Source organism: Agrilus planipennis, unplaced genomic scaffold (genome assembly GCF_000699045.2).
Source record: "Agrilus planipennis isolate EAB-ADULT unplaced genomic scaffold, Apla_2.0 scaffold13, whole genome shotgun sequence".
NCBI classification, from domain to species: Eukaryota; Metazoa; Arthropoda; class Insecta; order Coleoptera; family Buprestidae; genus Agrilus; species Agrilus planipennis.
The window spans coordinates 1,498,033-1,514,890 of record NW_020439040.1 but is presented as its reverse complement, the minus strand read 5'-3'; the positions used below and the strand labels follow the sequence as shown (position 1 = coordinate 1,514,890).

The window sequence follows — 16,858 nt, the reverse complement described above, 5'->3', positions numbered from 1 at the left end:
TGTCGGAGCTGCCTGCGACGCGCTGATGAGATCCAAAAAGATCGAAATCGCGATCTGCGTCTGGCAGTTTCGACAGAATACAGACCACTTCGAATTATTTTGTTAGTTTAGAATGTGTTTTTTCTAAAACAGCCCATCTAATTTGTAGAAAAACTTGTAACAAGTAGATTCTGGTACGTATTTTCAATTATTTCGTAGTCTGCGGAATATTATTGGGCTAAAATTGGTATACATAGCGAATATTTAAATAGCACGACAAATTGGTAATTCTGTTTCATTATCAAATTATTCTTGTTGCATTGTTACAAACGAGTCAATTAGATGACCAGTTCGGAAGTTTAGTATCTAACCATCTTGTAAACAATGTCGATTCGATCGATCGGATCTTTACCAATTGTAGGTTATGTATCCGGATATTGGCCAGGCACAATTTGGTACGCGGTAATTTTCGTATTGTAATTGAATCCTATTAGCAAGGAATGTAAATAGGCACAGGTGACACAAACGCCGGGATCGACGTTCTGGAATAGACGCTACCTATTTGTAATTTAAACTGATACAACTATAATGGACAGAGAGCATACAATATCACGTCAATTTTGACAGTAATTAGTTGATTACTTACACGACAATGCAACTGCAGTGCCAAGTTAACCCTGTGACGACAACAGAAATCCATTTCCACATCATCCATTTGTCACAAGCGTACAACGTGTATGCACTTATGATTATCTATAACTGATAGATATTAGCTAGCTAATACGCCCCGCATTACAAACCATCATATTAGCAAATATTTAACCTACAATTAGAACGCAGGGTAGATATCTTTGAGAGTTGTAACAACGTTTTCAATTTTTCTATTTGATGTACCTACCCTGCTTGCTGTAATTGAAGATTAAAATTAATATGGACTACTACGTTTTACCAGCGGCTTTGGTCGCGTTGATTCCCTAAATATGTGTCATCGACGATCACATAAATCTATTTTTTCTACCCCTTGAGAAATGTATTTTTTTTTTCTGGACAATAGCTAACCTATGCCCTTTTCTGTACCCTTGACAATGTGTCTACAACATTTAATGACAGGTTTTACCCGCCGCTTCGCTCGCATCGATGTCCTAAGCATGTGTCAAAGATCATCGACGATGACATAAAATTATTTTTTCTATTCCTCAGAACAGAATTTTTTCTGAATGAAGGGTATCCTATATTCTTTTCTATATTCCTAACAATGTGTGCACAAAATTTCATGATGATCGATTGAGTGGTTAAAGCGTGAAATGGTAGCAAACAAACAAATTGTATTGATTTGTATTTTTTAATCTTTTATAACGTTTTTTTCTGGCATATAGGTACATAATATCCTCACTAATCTAATGTTACCTAATCACATTCGTTTTCATTAATGAAAAACATTCAATATATATATATGTATTAAAATTAGAACTAGATATATAGACATATATATGTATCAAATAAACGCTGTTTGCAAAATAGATTATATTTTGTGACTTCATTTAAAATTATTAATTAAATGTTAGCGCTTTTAGTACAATTTTTGTGTATTGCACTATTTTATCGGCGATTAGGTATTTTGTGGTTTAATAATTATAAATAACAATATAAAAGTTCATTTGTTTGTTAACAGCAATCGGACCCCAATAATTGGCAGGCTTTTGAATGAATTTGTGTTAACCGTAAATAATTACCAGTGTACTGGGTGTTTTATTTACTGTATCAACTTTTATTGTCATACTCAAGATCGTAGTTTTCTTCATATTTCTGAAGGTCACAATAGCATTGCATGTTTGTATGTATGAAAGTAGATTCATGATCGTATTTCTTTACGCGACATCTCACGAACAAAAATGATATCGTTGATGACCGTATAGTACTTACATTTTAATTTAAAAACAAATTGGGGTTTCTTGAAAAATCTATTTATTATTTTATACTTATAAGAAAATTGAGCATGTCGCAAGGCGGCAGTTTGTTTTTTAAACATTTATACCTGTATTAATTGTAGTAACATTTAGCATTGTTTCTATTATAAATGAGGACTTGGCGAATCTCTAGAAAATGCTTAAAACATTCCACAGTCGTACACACGCAGACAATTTTTTGGGTGACCTTACAAATTTACAAAAATCCCCTCTCTATAACCAGTTTTTTAAATTATCTATTCACATACTAATTTTATCTCATTCTGGTAATAATCATGGTTCGTATTAACAAAAAATACGATTCATTACTTTCTCCTGTGATTATTGTTTTCTGTATTTTATTAATCTGTGTTACTGCTTATGAGATACCTGACGCTGAAGTGATAGTATTTTCACCGAAAGGTTTCCAAGTTTCCATTCCAGGTAAGCAAGAAAACTGATAAAAATATAATAATTTACACTTTTATTGTGTACCTAACTGCGCCTCTAAAATAAATTTACCGGACTAGATAGGTAAATAGGTAAAGGTCATTTATGTTACTAAAAGAATTTCGTAACCTAAATAAAAATAAAATAGTTTAATACGAAAGTAACGCCCGTAGACACATAATTGTGTCATTTGTTTCTTCACAAAATTTAATTAGAGTTGAAACGGACGATTTAATTTCAGATGAGGAAGGAATAAATCTGTTTGCATTCCATGGAAAAATCAACGAAAAATTCGTCGCCAGAGAAGCAGGAAAATTTGCCAAGGATATTGTAAAACCTAAAAAAGGAAGATGGATATACAAAGATAAAAATATAAAATTAAAAGTGGGAGATATAATCTACTATTGGACTTATGTAATCTATGATGACAACGGGAATAAATTGGGATATGCAAGGGACAACCAGAAATTTGTAGTACAGGGTAAGGCAATACGATTAAGTATTAAACGATTTTAAAAGCGATATTAAAATATTTTAGCCGAAGGCTTGGCTTTTATTCCTATAGACAATAATATCTTGAGAAAGAGAAATAAATAAAAACAGAACTTGTAAACCGTAATGCCAAAAGTATTAAATTTTAAATACCTAACATGATCGTTTATTTAGTTAATTGGCTATGAATTTAAATTAAATTAATCGGTTATTTATAGACATATCAAATGCCAGAAGTTAGTCATAGTAAATATTGTTATTTTTAATAAAATTAATGTATAAATACTTCTACAACGTTTAAAAATACAATTCTAAGGTCGCAATTTCAATTCCAAAACAGAACATAATTATAATTATAATTAACGTTAATTATAACTTTACTAATTACTATTACAGAATTATTGCCGAAAGACGGTGTGCCGACCTCTTCGACCAGTACTTCTAAAACTACTTCGGGAGAAGGTCAATGTGTACTAAGTGCCACTCAAGTCGATGGCAGAAACGCTTGTCAAAACGAACTTATATTCGAAGAAAATTTCGACTCTTGGCGTCCAGACTTGTGGACAGTGGAACACAGGTTTGCCGGAGCTCCGGTAAGAAACTGAATTTTTTAAGTCTTTATTTTATCTCAAGGCAGAAATAGTTTATATTATAACGATAAAAAAACGGTTGAAAACTTTCCATTTTTATTTTCAGGATTATGAATTCGTTGTGTATAATTATAATCCCGTCTACGCAAAAGTGGAAAGTGGTGTCCTTTCGATACTCCCAGTTCCTGTTGAGATAGTGTTCTTTCAATACTCCCAACACGGAAAGGAGTTCGTGACACTGCCGCATGGGTTAGACTTGGGAGATAAGTAAGTGAAGGAGCCGAACACTTTGACAAAGATCAGAAAACAGACAACAAAAGTATTTGTCTTTTCCAAATTAAATTACATGAGAGTGGGAATAATTTATTTTGTCCTAGGCAGTTGCATGTGCTTCTTTTATCTTTATTTTTTATCATCCGCTGCTAATAAGTAATGTAAAACTTTGGTAAAATGCAGATGCACGGGTGCTCACGGTACAACGGAGTGCTTTCAAAAACCAACAGCTTGGTTAATTCTACCACCGGTACTTTCAGGGAGGATGAACTCGAAAAAGAGCTTTTCATTCACCTACGGCACCGTACAGATAAGGGCTAAACTACCCATGGGTGATTGGATATATCCACGTAAGTTGCATTCACTTTTTAGGGCTCCGTATGTCCGCATGGAAAACGGAACCCTCTTGTGTCTGTATTGTGCGTCTGTTACAATCAATTTGCTATGAATCTACCGGACCGATTAAGTAGAAATTTAATGCACATATGAATTTCTGTGACCCAAACACGGACGCATAACGTAAATAAATTAATTTTGAACATGGGGTCATTTTTGGGGGGCCAATGGTAAATTAAAAAAATGTTTTCCAAATTGTACCGTATGACATATCAAATGAAAGGGCTAGCTGTAAGGGTCTCAAATATATTTTTTTCATAATTTCACTAATAATTGCACACATTGGGGTATTCACAAAGTGATTAAGACTATCTCTGGCACACTGATGTAACATAACGTGAAATGGGGATGATCAAAAACGTAAGATTTTTAAGTCAAGACCAAACAAAAGACTTTTATAAAGTGGAAGACTGGAAGCAAGTTCCTAAGAAGACAAATACTAGAGAAAAGTAACCTAATTTTGGATTCTGCTTCATGTTAAAGCTCATTAACAGTTTCTTAAAATGTTCTAGTTCTAATAGCTGAAGACATAGCTCTACCTTTCTCTATAATATTATGTGCTTATTTTTTTCTTTATGGAGCTGTTTGAAAGGGCAAATAGATAACTAAAATGTAATTTGAGAATGATCTAATGAACTAGTTGAACAATAAATATAACCAACCCAGAATCATTTAAATGTATCTTGTTGAGATCTTTTGTTTTTCAAGTTGAACAACTAGCGAATGAGACAGAAGTGCGTTTAACAGTAGGATATCGGGTTGTTAAATAATGCATAAGGGATGGGAGGTTCGAGGTGTTAGGCATAGAAACGTTTTGTTGTTGTAGAGCTGTTTTTAAATTCGAAGAGCGAAGAATACGGCCGCCATTACGACTCGGGTCAAATCAACATAGCTTTCGCATCTGGAAATCGAAATTCTAACAGCGACTTGTCCGCCGGCTGTATCCTAGGAGGTTCAGTGACAGCAAGGAACTACGGAACAAGAAGACTGCGTAAGGAACCGGGATGGCGTAACGAGTTTCATGTGTACGAAATGAAATGGACTCCCGGTGAGTTTTCCATATGCAAACGAAAGAAAATTAAAGAAACGTAAGGAAGTGACTACTCAAAAGAATACCTCATCATCATAAGGTCATCAGTTTTAAGACTGGTTGGACACGCACCTCCACTCCTTCCTATCCTGAGCTAATCTTCGCATTACCCTAAAACTAGAACATTCTGCATCCTTAACTATTTGCGAACAGTAATCTTATCTAGGTCTACCTCTACCCTTCCTAACTTTCGCTTCTGCCTCTAATACGTCTCTGACTAGACCTTCATGCCTGAGAAGGTGTCCTACTAACCTATCTCGCCTATTTCTTATTGACTTCCATATAGTCCTCTGTTCTCCTATTCTTTCTAATACCTCTTCATTTCTAACCTTCTCTATCCATGGTATCCTCATCATTCGCCTGTAACACTACATTTCGAACGCTTCTAACCTTTCCTTTTCCGCCGCGCCCACTGTCCATGTATCGCATGTACAGCGCTTCGCTCCAAACATGCACCATTAACAACCTTTTTCGAATTTCTAAATTAACTGTACGCGAGCATAGAAGTGACTTCTTTTTACTGAAGGCGACTCGACCCTTCGCTATCTTCTTTATATCTCTACTACTCCTTCCGTCCTGACTTATCTGAGTTCCTAGATACCTAAAATCGGTCATTTCTTCTAATTTTTCGTCTCCTATCTTTATATTCGCTCTTTTACTACTTTTTCTTCCCTTGCATACTAGTATTTTTGTTTTACTTTTATTTTATTTCATACAATACAGTTTTGCCAACACCTTTTCCATTTTATTTCTAGCTATCTCTAACTCCTCCTTGCTAGATGCTAATACTGCTATATCATCTGCAAGTCTAAGCATACTAATATTTTGCCCTGTATATCTATCCCTACAAAAGAACACCTAGTAATTACGTATTACGTAAACTTAAAGTACCCCAACACTATCTCGGTAACACCTGAAATCTGTTTCCGTGTTAATTACAATTGCAATTAATCCTGCAGATGGAATAAGTGTCAGTGTAGACGGAGAAAATTACGGTAATATATATCCACCCCAGGGAGGATTTGCACAGGATGCGAACACCATAGGTATTGCAAGTGAGACGGCTGAAAGATGGAGAAGTGGATCTAAAATGGCCCCATTTGATAAAGAGGTATGAAGGACACTATATATCCTGAATTACCTGAATACCAAATAATTTAGCTTCCGTTTATCTCTACCAATTGCTTCATTTCAATTTAATTTCAAATTTACAATAACAAATATTCGTAGAAAAACGACACAGTGAGGACCAATTTAATTTTGTTTTCATTTAGATGTATTTGGTGATTGGGGTTGGGGTAGGAGGCTTGTGCTTCCCGGATTCTGATACCAAGCCGTGGAAGAACAACGACCCGAAAAATCAGAGGAACTTTTACAAGGCAATGGATCAATGGTATTCCACCTGGGGCAATGATTCCGCACTGATTGTTGACTATATTAAAATATTTGCTGTATAAAAAGCTTTTTTAATTTAAAACTTTTAGTAAATAAATCATAAACGATCCAGGGAAATTATTTGTCAAAACAAAATGGCATCGAAAAAGCCGCAGAAAATTAAAAAAATTTCGTTTTTTCGATATACGTCGAGAATTATAGATTAATTTGTATTGATTACAAGTTGTAGAAAATTAAAATACCTTCGATATGAACCGTAAACAAACTCGATTTGAGTTTTTTTTGGTAAAGAAGGATGCAAAAGAAACCAAAAAATAACGTTTTTAACTCTTTTAATTTTGAAGCTTTAGCTTCTATTTTGATAGAGATAAATGTATTTATTATTTCGGACTTATAATATTTACAACGGATTTATTAGTCCTAATTCATCATTAGAGTTCTTATTTGGCTGCATTACATTAGAAAAATTTGTAGTATGGGCTTTATAACATCATCTTTTGTATTTTGGACTTTTACAATACCATCACGTTTTGCACTGTACCTTTAATCGTCAAGTTGTAATTTGGGCTTTGCAACATTGTCGCAGTTTTTGTTTGGTTTCATAACATTATCAAGGTTTTCATTTTAGGCTTTATATTATTAAGTTTTTTACAATGTCATATCAAGGTCTATATTGGGCTCCACAATTTTATGAAGGATTTCACCAGATTTCATTACATCATTAAAGCTTTTCTTGCTCACTGTAATATTATCGAAGGCTTAAGACATCGTCAAGGTTTGTACTAGACTTATAGTACCATCAAGGTTTACAGAGGGTTTCGTTACAGTATCAAGGTTTGCTTTAGATCTTACCACGCTATCAAAGATTGTATTCAATACCATAATAGTTATAAGTCTGTAGGGGTATATTTGGCAAGATATTTTCGAAAATAATGTACCTAATAATGGAAACTGCAAGAAATAAATTACCGAAATAATTTTAATATGAGTTTCAAGAACGAATCGATTTCAACAAATTAAGATTTCCACAACTGACTGTTAATAAAAGTGTTTAATTAGTATTTTTTTTTTCATCTTTTTACATTTATTTTCTCGTAATACATGATATTCTGACCTATCACATTTGTTTTCATTAATAAAAAACATTTGATATGTTAAAATTTGAACTGGACATATATCAGTGAACGTTGTTTGCAAAATAGATTCATTAAATGTCCTGTACGCTGGTTTTGGCACAATTTTTATGCATTGTCCTATTTAATCGGCGATTGCTTTGCGATACACGTTTAATAATTAAAACAAAATGTAAAAGTTTGTCGGATAATATTAGCGAGTTTACTCGCCATTAATATATCTACATCATACATAGATAATTGTCACCCATTTGAATAAATATACATATGAATAATCAGGTAATTGCAATAATTATACTGGGTGTTCCATTTATTTAAAACTAAGCAGTCAATTGTTTATTTTAATGATAATTATTGAGCACCTAATACTATGTATTATCAAATTTGTATCTATAAAACGCCTTCCTATCTACATTTTACTACTCATTTAATGCCTGTGTTAATTACAGTAATAATTAGCATTGTTTATGTTTAAATGACGATTTAACGAATTTCTGGTAAATACTACTTAATTCACTCAAAATGCACACATTAGATAAACTTTAGTTGACCTTACTGATTCACAACACAACGCACACAGTCATACGTAATATAACTACCGGAAAATCCTCTCTCTACAACCAGTTTCTTAAATTCTCTGCTCACATACTGACTTTGCCTCATTCTGGAAATAATCATGGCACTTATTTATAAAAAATACGGTTCAATTGTTTCGTCTACGGTTGTGATCTTATGTATTTCATTAATTAGTGTTAGTGCTTATGATGTGCCTGACGCTGAAGTGATAGCATTTTCACCGAGAGGTTTTCAAGTTTCAATACCAGGTAAGTAAGCAAACGCTTGAAAATACAGTTGTTTGTTTTATGAAACCAAGTAGCTGTTCAATGTAAAATACTGGAGTTAATTCTTATTCATGAGATATAATAGGTACATGTTATAACAATACTTGTACTACGGCTAATCGTCGAAAACTGTTTTAGTTATATTTCAAATCCGTTGTAATATTAATTTAGCTAATATAATGTAACGCTAAAACTGCTAATAATGATACAAAATTGATACTTGATTAATAATTAATTTATATATTTTAATCGGAAATTGATTGCGTTTGTTCGTTAAATATGATTAGGTAAATGATTTAATTATGAACTAATACGAATATAAACTCGTCTCTAAAATATTATCGGACTCTACAAACCCAAAATGAAGTCATTCGTGTTGACCAAAGGATTTCATAACTGGAATAAAAATACAAAAGATTTATTCGAGATAAAAATGGTACACGAATTTCATCTGTCCGTTTTTTTTTCTTATAAAATTTAATTAGAGAGATCGACGATTTAATTTCAGATGAGGAAGGAATAGATCTGTTTGCATTCCACGGAAAAATCAACGAAGAATTCGAAGGCAGAGAAGCAGGAACGTTTGCCAGGGATATTGTTAAAGCTAAAAATGGAAGATGGACTTTCACAGATAAAACTACGAAATTAAAACCGGGAGATATAATCTACTATTGGACTTATGTGATCTTCAATGATAACGGGAACAAATTGGGATATCCAAGAGACGACCAGAAGTTTATAGTGCAGGGTAAGGCAATCAATGAAAATGATTAACATGTTCCCAGACCAATATTAGAAAAACATAAGCAATATAACCCGAGGTAAAAATGTTCTGTCTTTCAGAGTCTCTGAAAGCGAGACTCGAGTCTCCGTCTCTCATCGAGTCTCTCTGGTGTCGCTGAGAGAGACTGTAGAGAGACTGTCAAAAAAACTGTTTAGCGTCTCTGAACGAGAGACTCGAGTCGCTCAAAGAGAGATCCTCATTTCGTATCCAGTCTCTGAACGAGAGACTCGAATCTCTCAATAAGTGGTGTGTCGATCGACATGGTTAAAAAGTTCAACATATTTCAGAGATCCCAGTCTTTCTACGAGAGACTCGAGTCTCTCAATTTTTTAGTTTTATTCATTCAGTCTCTCTGTAAAAGACTCGAATCTCTGAATTAACAACTTTATCGTTCGAGTCTCTCATACAGAGACTGTGAGAGATCCATAAAAACACCTAAGCAATAACTGAGAGACTGTGAAAGACTGTGAGAGACGCTTTCAGAGACGCTGAAAGACTCTGAGAGAGTGGAGATGGACTGAAAATTTTTGTCTAAGGAAGGTCGAAATTCCACCTTCAAAACAACATAAAATTAATTGTTAATTAATTATAACTTTATTACATACAGAACTAGTACCAAGAGATGCTGTATTGACCTCTTCGACCACTACTTCCACAACTCCTTCGGGAGAAGGTCAATGCATACCAAGTGCAACTCAAATCGGTGGTAGAAATGCTTGTAAAAATGAACTTATATTCGAAGAAACTTTCGATACCTGGCGTCCAGATTTGTGGTCACTGGAACAAAGGTTTGCCGGAGCTCCGGTAAGAAACTACTTCCCGATTCATTATTAAAAAAAAAAACAATAGTTTATAATGGTTAAATGTTCTTCGAAACATTAATTATTTCTAGGATTATGAATTCGTTGTGTATAGTAACAATCCTACCTACACAAAAGTAGCCAATGGTGTCCTTTCTATACATCCAATTCCTATCGAAAATCAGTACGGAAACGGGTTTGTTACATTGCCGAACGGGTTAGACTTAGGAGATAGGTAAGTAAAGGATTTATTTAATCACATTGACAATAATTCTAGTGTTTTCCATGTTATACAAAATTTATCTCTTTTTGACCTCCCCCCCCCACGTAACGATTCAATTAAATAAAAGGTTTTTTAATTTCCAAGGTCAATACCAAGACCGAGTAAGCAATGCAAAGACTTATACCAAGACTGGAACAGTCCTCACCTTGTTCTTGTTTTATTTATTACTACGTTACGTAAACCTTGATCCCCTATCTTCCCTAAGTAACAGACCCATAACACCCACCAGGATTCCCCCCCACAATTTATGGGGAGCCCTTATACAAATAAGTCGATTAATTCAAGTATCAGAAAACATAAAACAAAAGTCCCTCTTTCTTAAATTAAATTATCTTACGTTAGCCGCTGATGTCCATTACTAATTACTTTCTGTAATTACTTTTTGATGGAGAGAAGCGATTACAGAAATCAAATTTTAAAACAAATTTTATCCTGTGCTTCTCCTAGTTTCGCTTTTTTACATTCCGTTTTTAATAATGTTGCTTTGGTGAAACACAGGTGCACGGGTGTTCACGGTACAACGGAGTGCTTTCAAAAACCAACAGCCTGGTTAATACTACCGCCGGTACTTTCAGGGAGGATGAACACGAAAAAAAGCTTTTCATTCACCTACGGCACCGTACAGATAAGAGCCAAACTTCCCAAGGGTGACTGGATTTATCCGCGTAAGCTACGTTCTTTTTTTTTTCGCCCTCTGTCTACTTCTATTTCTATTCACACTCTTTACAATTTCATTTATTGAACTGCACATGTTGTGGTATTAAAACACACACTCCACAAAATCGCGTACAATATCCCATTGACATTAATCAAGTGTTTGTTACTTAAAACGATTGTATCAATAGTATTGCCAAATGGTGATGAGTAAAATATTGTTACTATATTTGCCAAAAATGTAAAACATGACCAAAAAATCAAATGGCGAGGAATCTCTCTCGCAAGACCAAAACTAGTAGAATGTTACCTAAGCATACGTAGATGATTTGTTCTATGAAAGACAGACGGTCCTTTTTAATTTGAAAAATTTGAGAATATTGAATAAAAGAAGTGGTCGATTTTAGATATCTAGGAAGTCACGTAAGTCACGACGGACGGAGTACTAGGCATATAAACTAAAGGATAGTGCAGGGTCACCTTCAATAAAAAGAAGTTACGTCTACGCTCACGAACGGTTAATTTAGAAATTCGAGAAAGGTTGTTAAAGGTGTATATTTGAAGCACGACACTGTACGAGTGCGAAACATAGACAGTGGGCGCGGCGGTAAAGAAAAGGTTAGAAGCGTTCGAAATGTGGTGTTACAGGCGAATGATGAGGATACCGTGGATAGAGAAGGTTAGAAATGAAGGGTTATTAGAAAGAATAGGAGAACAGAGGACTTTATGGAAGTCAATAAGAAATAGGCGAGATAGGTTGGTAGGACACCTTCTCAGGGATGAAGGTCTGGTCAGAGACATATTAGAGGCATAAACGGGAGTTAAGAGGGGTAGAGTTAGACCTAGACTACTGTTCGCAAATAGTTAAGGATGTAGGATGTTCTAGTTTTAGGGAAATGCGAAGATTAGCTCAGGATAGAAAAGCCTATCCTGAGCTAATCTTTAGTGAAGGTGTGTGTTCAACCAGTCTTAGGACTGACTACCTTATGATGATAATGATTGAACAAAAAATTCAGGCGACATTTATCTAATACTGTAGCTGAGATCAAATTCTCAAGATCGAAAACAAGGGTTTGGTTCGGCTGTTGCCTTATCTTATTTGCGATCTCCATTTTTATTAAAAAAGAAACATCAGTCCCAACTGATATTACAATTTTTTATAATTGAAAGTACAACATTCATTAATAAATATAGAACTGATATAATATTCGAGCATGTGGAAATAGTTGCTGTGAATGCAATATGATTATTTATTAATACGTCAAAATCGACATTGGATAATACTCGAAATATTTCGAACTGTGCTTGAGATAAGGGTTTATATATCAGCTATCCCGATAATTAATTATTATTTCGATGGAATGATGAAAGCGGATTTCTGTATTAACTGACAATAATTATTTCCGAGCTACAGGACCAATGCAAATAACACAATGGTACCTATAGAATGTTAATCAAACAGAATTATTACTAAATAAACATTATAGATACATATTACAAATATTAGACTCTTTACCAAAAAATGTTGAGGATTAAATTTATGACGTAGACGTAAATGGGTTTAATAGATTGGTTCACATATTCCTACAGGGCACTTTCGTCTCGTTTAAAAATATTGTTCTGTTTTATTTAGAACAGCAATAGTAAAACTTAAGAACACAAAGCATTGTCATTTTTTCTGAATTTGGAAACAACAATGAAGGTAACAATGAGCTGATTTTCTTTTATTACGTAAATAAACAAAACAACATCACTCAGATGTTCCAAAGATAGTTGATAGTTGATCAAATTAGTATTGTATTTGAGACAGAGGTACGATTAACAGGATATCGTGTTGTTAAATAATGCATAAGGGGTGCGAGGTGTTAGGAATGGAAATGTTTTGTTGTTACAGAGCTGTTTTTAAATTCGAAGAACGAAGAATATGGCCGCCTTTACGAGTCCGGTCAAATCAGAATAGCTTTCTCACCCGGAAATCGAAATTCGAACAGCGACTTGTCCGCCGGCTGTATCCTAGGAGATTCGGTGGCGGCAAGAAACTATGGAATGAGAAGGCTGCATAAGGAACCGGGATGGTGTAACGACTTTCATGTGTACGAAATGAAATGGACTCCCGGTGAGTTTTTCCAAACGGATGAAAAATCTTTTCCGATTATACGCGAAGGAAAAAGAAAGAAGCGTAAAAAATATAAAACTAGTTTTGTGACTTACAACGTAAAGTCATTTTAATTAGGCAATTAGTAACTTCACCTAATACACAATAGGAATTTTTCACAGATTTATTTAACTTCTTTGGGCATAATATTATTATTACACACGTAAATACCAATGTTTTTCGAAACAATTGCCCCGATATCAGTGAAAATTTCCAATTGTTTAAATATCATTTGATTTCATGAATTTTCATCAACTAAAGATCGAAGCAATTCAATATTTAATATGTATTATTATACATATAACAAATATATACATATTTCAAAGTAATCTTTCGTTAACGGTCCACTGGGCGTCCGATAAATCAAGTTAATAAAGGATTAGTTGAACTGAATATTAAGATTAAGTCCGAACTTGCCTAACTAAGTGTATAAATTCCTGCAGGAACTTGAAGCGATTTCGTAGCACTAATTATAAGCCGTTAGTGTTACAGAATATCGATTAAATACATTTTCAAATCATTCTCAAACATCAAATTCTGATTTTCTTTTTATGTATGTAACTACATCTGCATAAATTCACTTGGTTCAATTAACTTCATCGTACGTAACTTTCCTAAAATATCACAAATACGATAATGTTCGACTTCTATATCTTCAACTACTTTTACTACCTATACCACCCGAATGTTCGCTTAAACAGTTCGCCAAAGTGTGTGAATTGATTGTGATTCCGACATATTTTTCAATTAACCGATACACGCAATAAAAACCACAATATAATAAATGATGAAAAACAGAAGAATACAATTTTCTGAACAATCGACGTGTCCCCCATTGGTCTTTTTATTGAAAACTCTCGGGTTTCTTCATCAATAAACGTCACGATTCGGTATGAGATAAAGAGTTAATCGAAAATTAATAAATTAATAAAGTTAATCTTGTATCATAGTCTCAGTTTCCAAAAGACAAACAAATACAGTGTATTTGTATTGTATTTTTAATTTATTTACTCCCATATGGAAACCGGACGCCTTAAGGCCACTAGGTCTCTTCTTTACTACCCTACTTAATATAAAACAACATTTTTAATGATACCCCAAAAACGATTAGTACTTATTACTTAAACTTAAAATACCCCCAAACACTATCTCGGTAACACCTGAGATCTGTTTCCGTGTTAATTACAATTGCAATTAATCCTGCAGATGGAATAAGCGTCAGTGTAGACGGGGAAAATTACGGTAATATATATCCACCCCAGGGAGGATTTGCACAGGAAGCGAACACCATGGGTATTGCCACTGAGACGGGTGAAAGATGGAGAAGTGGATCTAAAATGGCCCCGTTTGATAAAGAGGTATGAAGTACACAATATTTATTACTTGAAAACCGACTTTCGGCTTTTACAAGTTACCTTCCACTCATCTCTACCAATTGCTTCATTTCAATTTAAGTTTAAATTTACAATGACATGATGCAAAGGCGATTGCGCGGACCCAGTGATAATCTATATATATTTTTTTCTATTTAGATGTATTTGGTGCTTGGGGTAGGAGCAGGTGGCTTGTGTTTCCCGGATTCCAACACCAAACCGTGGAAGAACAACGACCCTAAAAATCAGAGGAACTTTTACAGGGCTATGAATCAATGGTATCCCACCTGGAGCAATGATTCCGCGCTGATAGTTGACTATGTTAAAGTATTTGCTGTATAAGACTTTTTAATTTAAATTTTTCAATAAAGAAACTATCTGATTTGGCGTTTTTTTTTTCAAATTAATCTAAATATTTTGGGCTGTCTCACAATACCATCATGGGATTTGTTGGGTTTCACAACATCATCAAGGTGAGCGGCTTATCGATTCGTCGACTAGCCGCGGGCGCCTTTCTTCATGTGCGCCGTATCTGTAAACGTGTGTGTCGTACCTGCGTTCTGGGAAAGCAATTAAACAGTTCAAAGAAAAAAGAAACTTTTCCGGACGGTTCGAGAAGGTTCCCGAAAGTAAACAAAAGAGTATATAAAGGAAGAGACGATCGCCGGGAGAGAAGAAATAAATTGACCGTTGCAGAAGTGAATCTAGAAATAAATTGACGGCGCAGTGAATAGTGATATATCAACAGTACTGTAAATAAATAGAGTAATTCATTACTTAAGTTTAGTAATAATTTAATAGTGTTTTTAAGTTCAATAATAATTTGTGTAAATAAATAGTTTTCGTCTTAGAAGTTAAATTTTGTTAAATCCACGAACATTACAGTACTTTTAAATTCCCTTCTCAAAATATAACCACAAATTAAATTGATACGGCACGAAACGAAATCAAATTATATCAGTCGAAGGAAAAAGAGGAGATGCTTGTCTTTCGGAGGACATAAGTTGCACGAGCCTGCTACGAATTTATTTCTCTAGTTACAAGTCGTCTCCTGTTATTTCTATCAGAAGGTACGTGGTAACTTTTATGTGGCCAAGATTACAACGCTCGGAATCTTTTATTCTTCAATAAAAATGCTAATGCTCGGAGGACCCATAAAGTCGTTTGATGCTTAGCAATGAAGAGATGGTTCACTTCAACTTCTTTTTTCCATTTTCCCGTAGAAAGTAGTTGTCTTTTTCATGTCACTCGACTGGAAGGGAATGGCTTCTTCTGCGTGCTTATGAATATAATCAAAAGCACGAGATCGCGCACAAAAAGGAATTGTAATCGTGGAAAGTGCCCGGAAGAGCCTTTTTCATCTTTAAGGAACTGTTTTGTACATAATCTCTGGCTCTTAATGTCATTTTCATCTGCACAACATCCACATACGATATAAAGTTTCATTTATGCGCTGAATTCGAAATTGTAAATACTTAATGAGATTAGGAAGTGTTAATACGTAGGTCACGGGTACCTACAATGTACCTTATCTTAACCTTCTACGTTCATTAAAAAGGAGTGCGGGACGACCAATCACACCGGTGACGAGTGCGTAACCAAAACACCAAAGATATTGTTCGTTTACTTAGAGAAAGGTACAGCGTGAGCGATGCGTACAAACGAATATCGCTTGTAGGCGGGTCTTTGTTTACCGTCAATTGTTTCCTGACTGTTATGTACTCCCATTAAGGGAGTCCCCGCACATCGATCTGGCATTGTGTACCTTTCTCTAAGTGAACGAACTCTGCTACTGATTATTATTATTATTATTATTAATTTTCCGTTCCCATATTTGGAACATTTTGGGGGCTACCGCTTTTATACTAACAACATTGCTGCTGTAATGGTTATGAATTTGGTATAATCTTATAAAAAGGAGGAAAGCATCACATTAAATCTACTATGATGGTGGAGCACGGGTAACATAAAAGCTATTTGTTGGGTTATTTAGTGGCCAATAAAAGAGCGGAATTGTCCGTTCGGCCGATATTTTTTTTTTGCGAAAACAATCCGCCATTGGAATTATGACCGAATATCCGTTCTGCATTTTATCGGACGCACCCCTTCGACGAAATAAATTCGACCGAGGGCCCCGGCTCTTGTCCAATCAACGAAAAACCTACATAAAAACGCGCTCGAGATAAAGTAAAACAAATCGGGTCTATTTCAGCACCCCCATAT

General features: G+C 34.6%; 3 protein-coding genes across 3 annotated transcripts in view; 2 read left to right on the top strand and 1 right to left on the bottom strand.

Moving 5' to 3' along the window:
• The window catches only part of LOC108744257 (MAM domain-containing glycosylphosphatidylinositol anchor protein 1), a 214,076-nt gene that overhangs the window by 188,365 nt on the left and 8,853 nt on the right, over positions 1-16,858 (bottom strand). The gene's annotated exons all lie outside the window — the stretch shown is intronic.
• LOC108744259 (beta-1,3-glucan-binding protein-like) lies at positions 2,124-6,720 on the top strand. The gene is made up of 8 exons (XM_018479938.1): positions 2,124-2,369; positions 2,617-2,856; positions 3,264-3,460; positions 3,564-3,724; positions 3,914-4,080; positions 4,953-5,174; positions 6,176-6,327; positions 6,491-6,720. Exons 1-8 carry the CDS (start codon positions 2,222-2,224, stop codon positions 6,671-6,673), a joined length of 1,470 nt encoding a protein of 489 aa, XP_018335440.1. The 5' UTR covers positions 2,124-2,221; the 3' UTR covers positions 6,674-6,720.
• LOC108744260 (beta-1,3-glucan-binding protein) lies at positions 8,337-15,018 on the top strand. Its single transcript, XM_018479939.1, has 8 exons — positions 8,337-8,568; positions 9,095-9,334; positions 9,978-10,174; positions 10,263-10,405; positions 10,952-11,118; positions 13,002-13,223; positions 14,469-14,620; positions 14,795-15,018. The coding sequence occupies exons 1-8, from the start codon at positions 8,421-8,423 to the stop codon at positions 14,975-14,977; spliced, it is 1,452 nt and encodes a 483-aa protein (XP_018335441.1). The 5' UTR covers positions 8,337-8,420; the 3' UTR covers positions 14,978-15,018.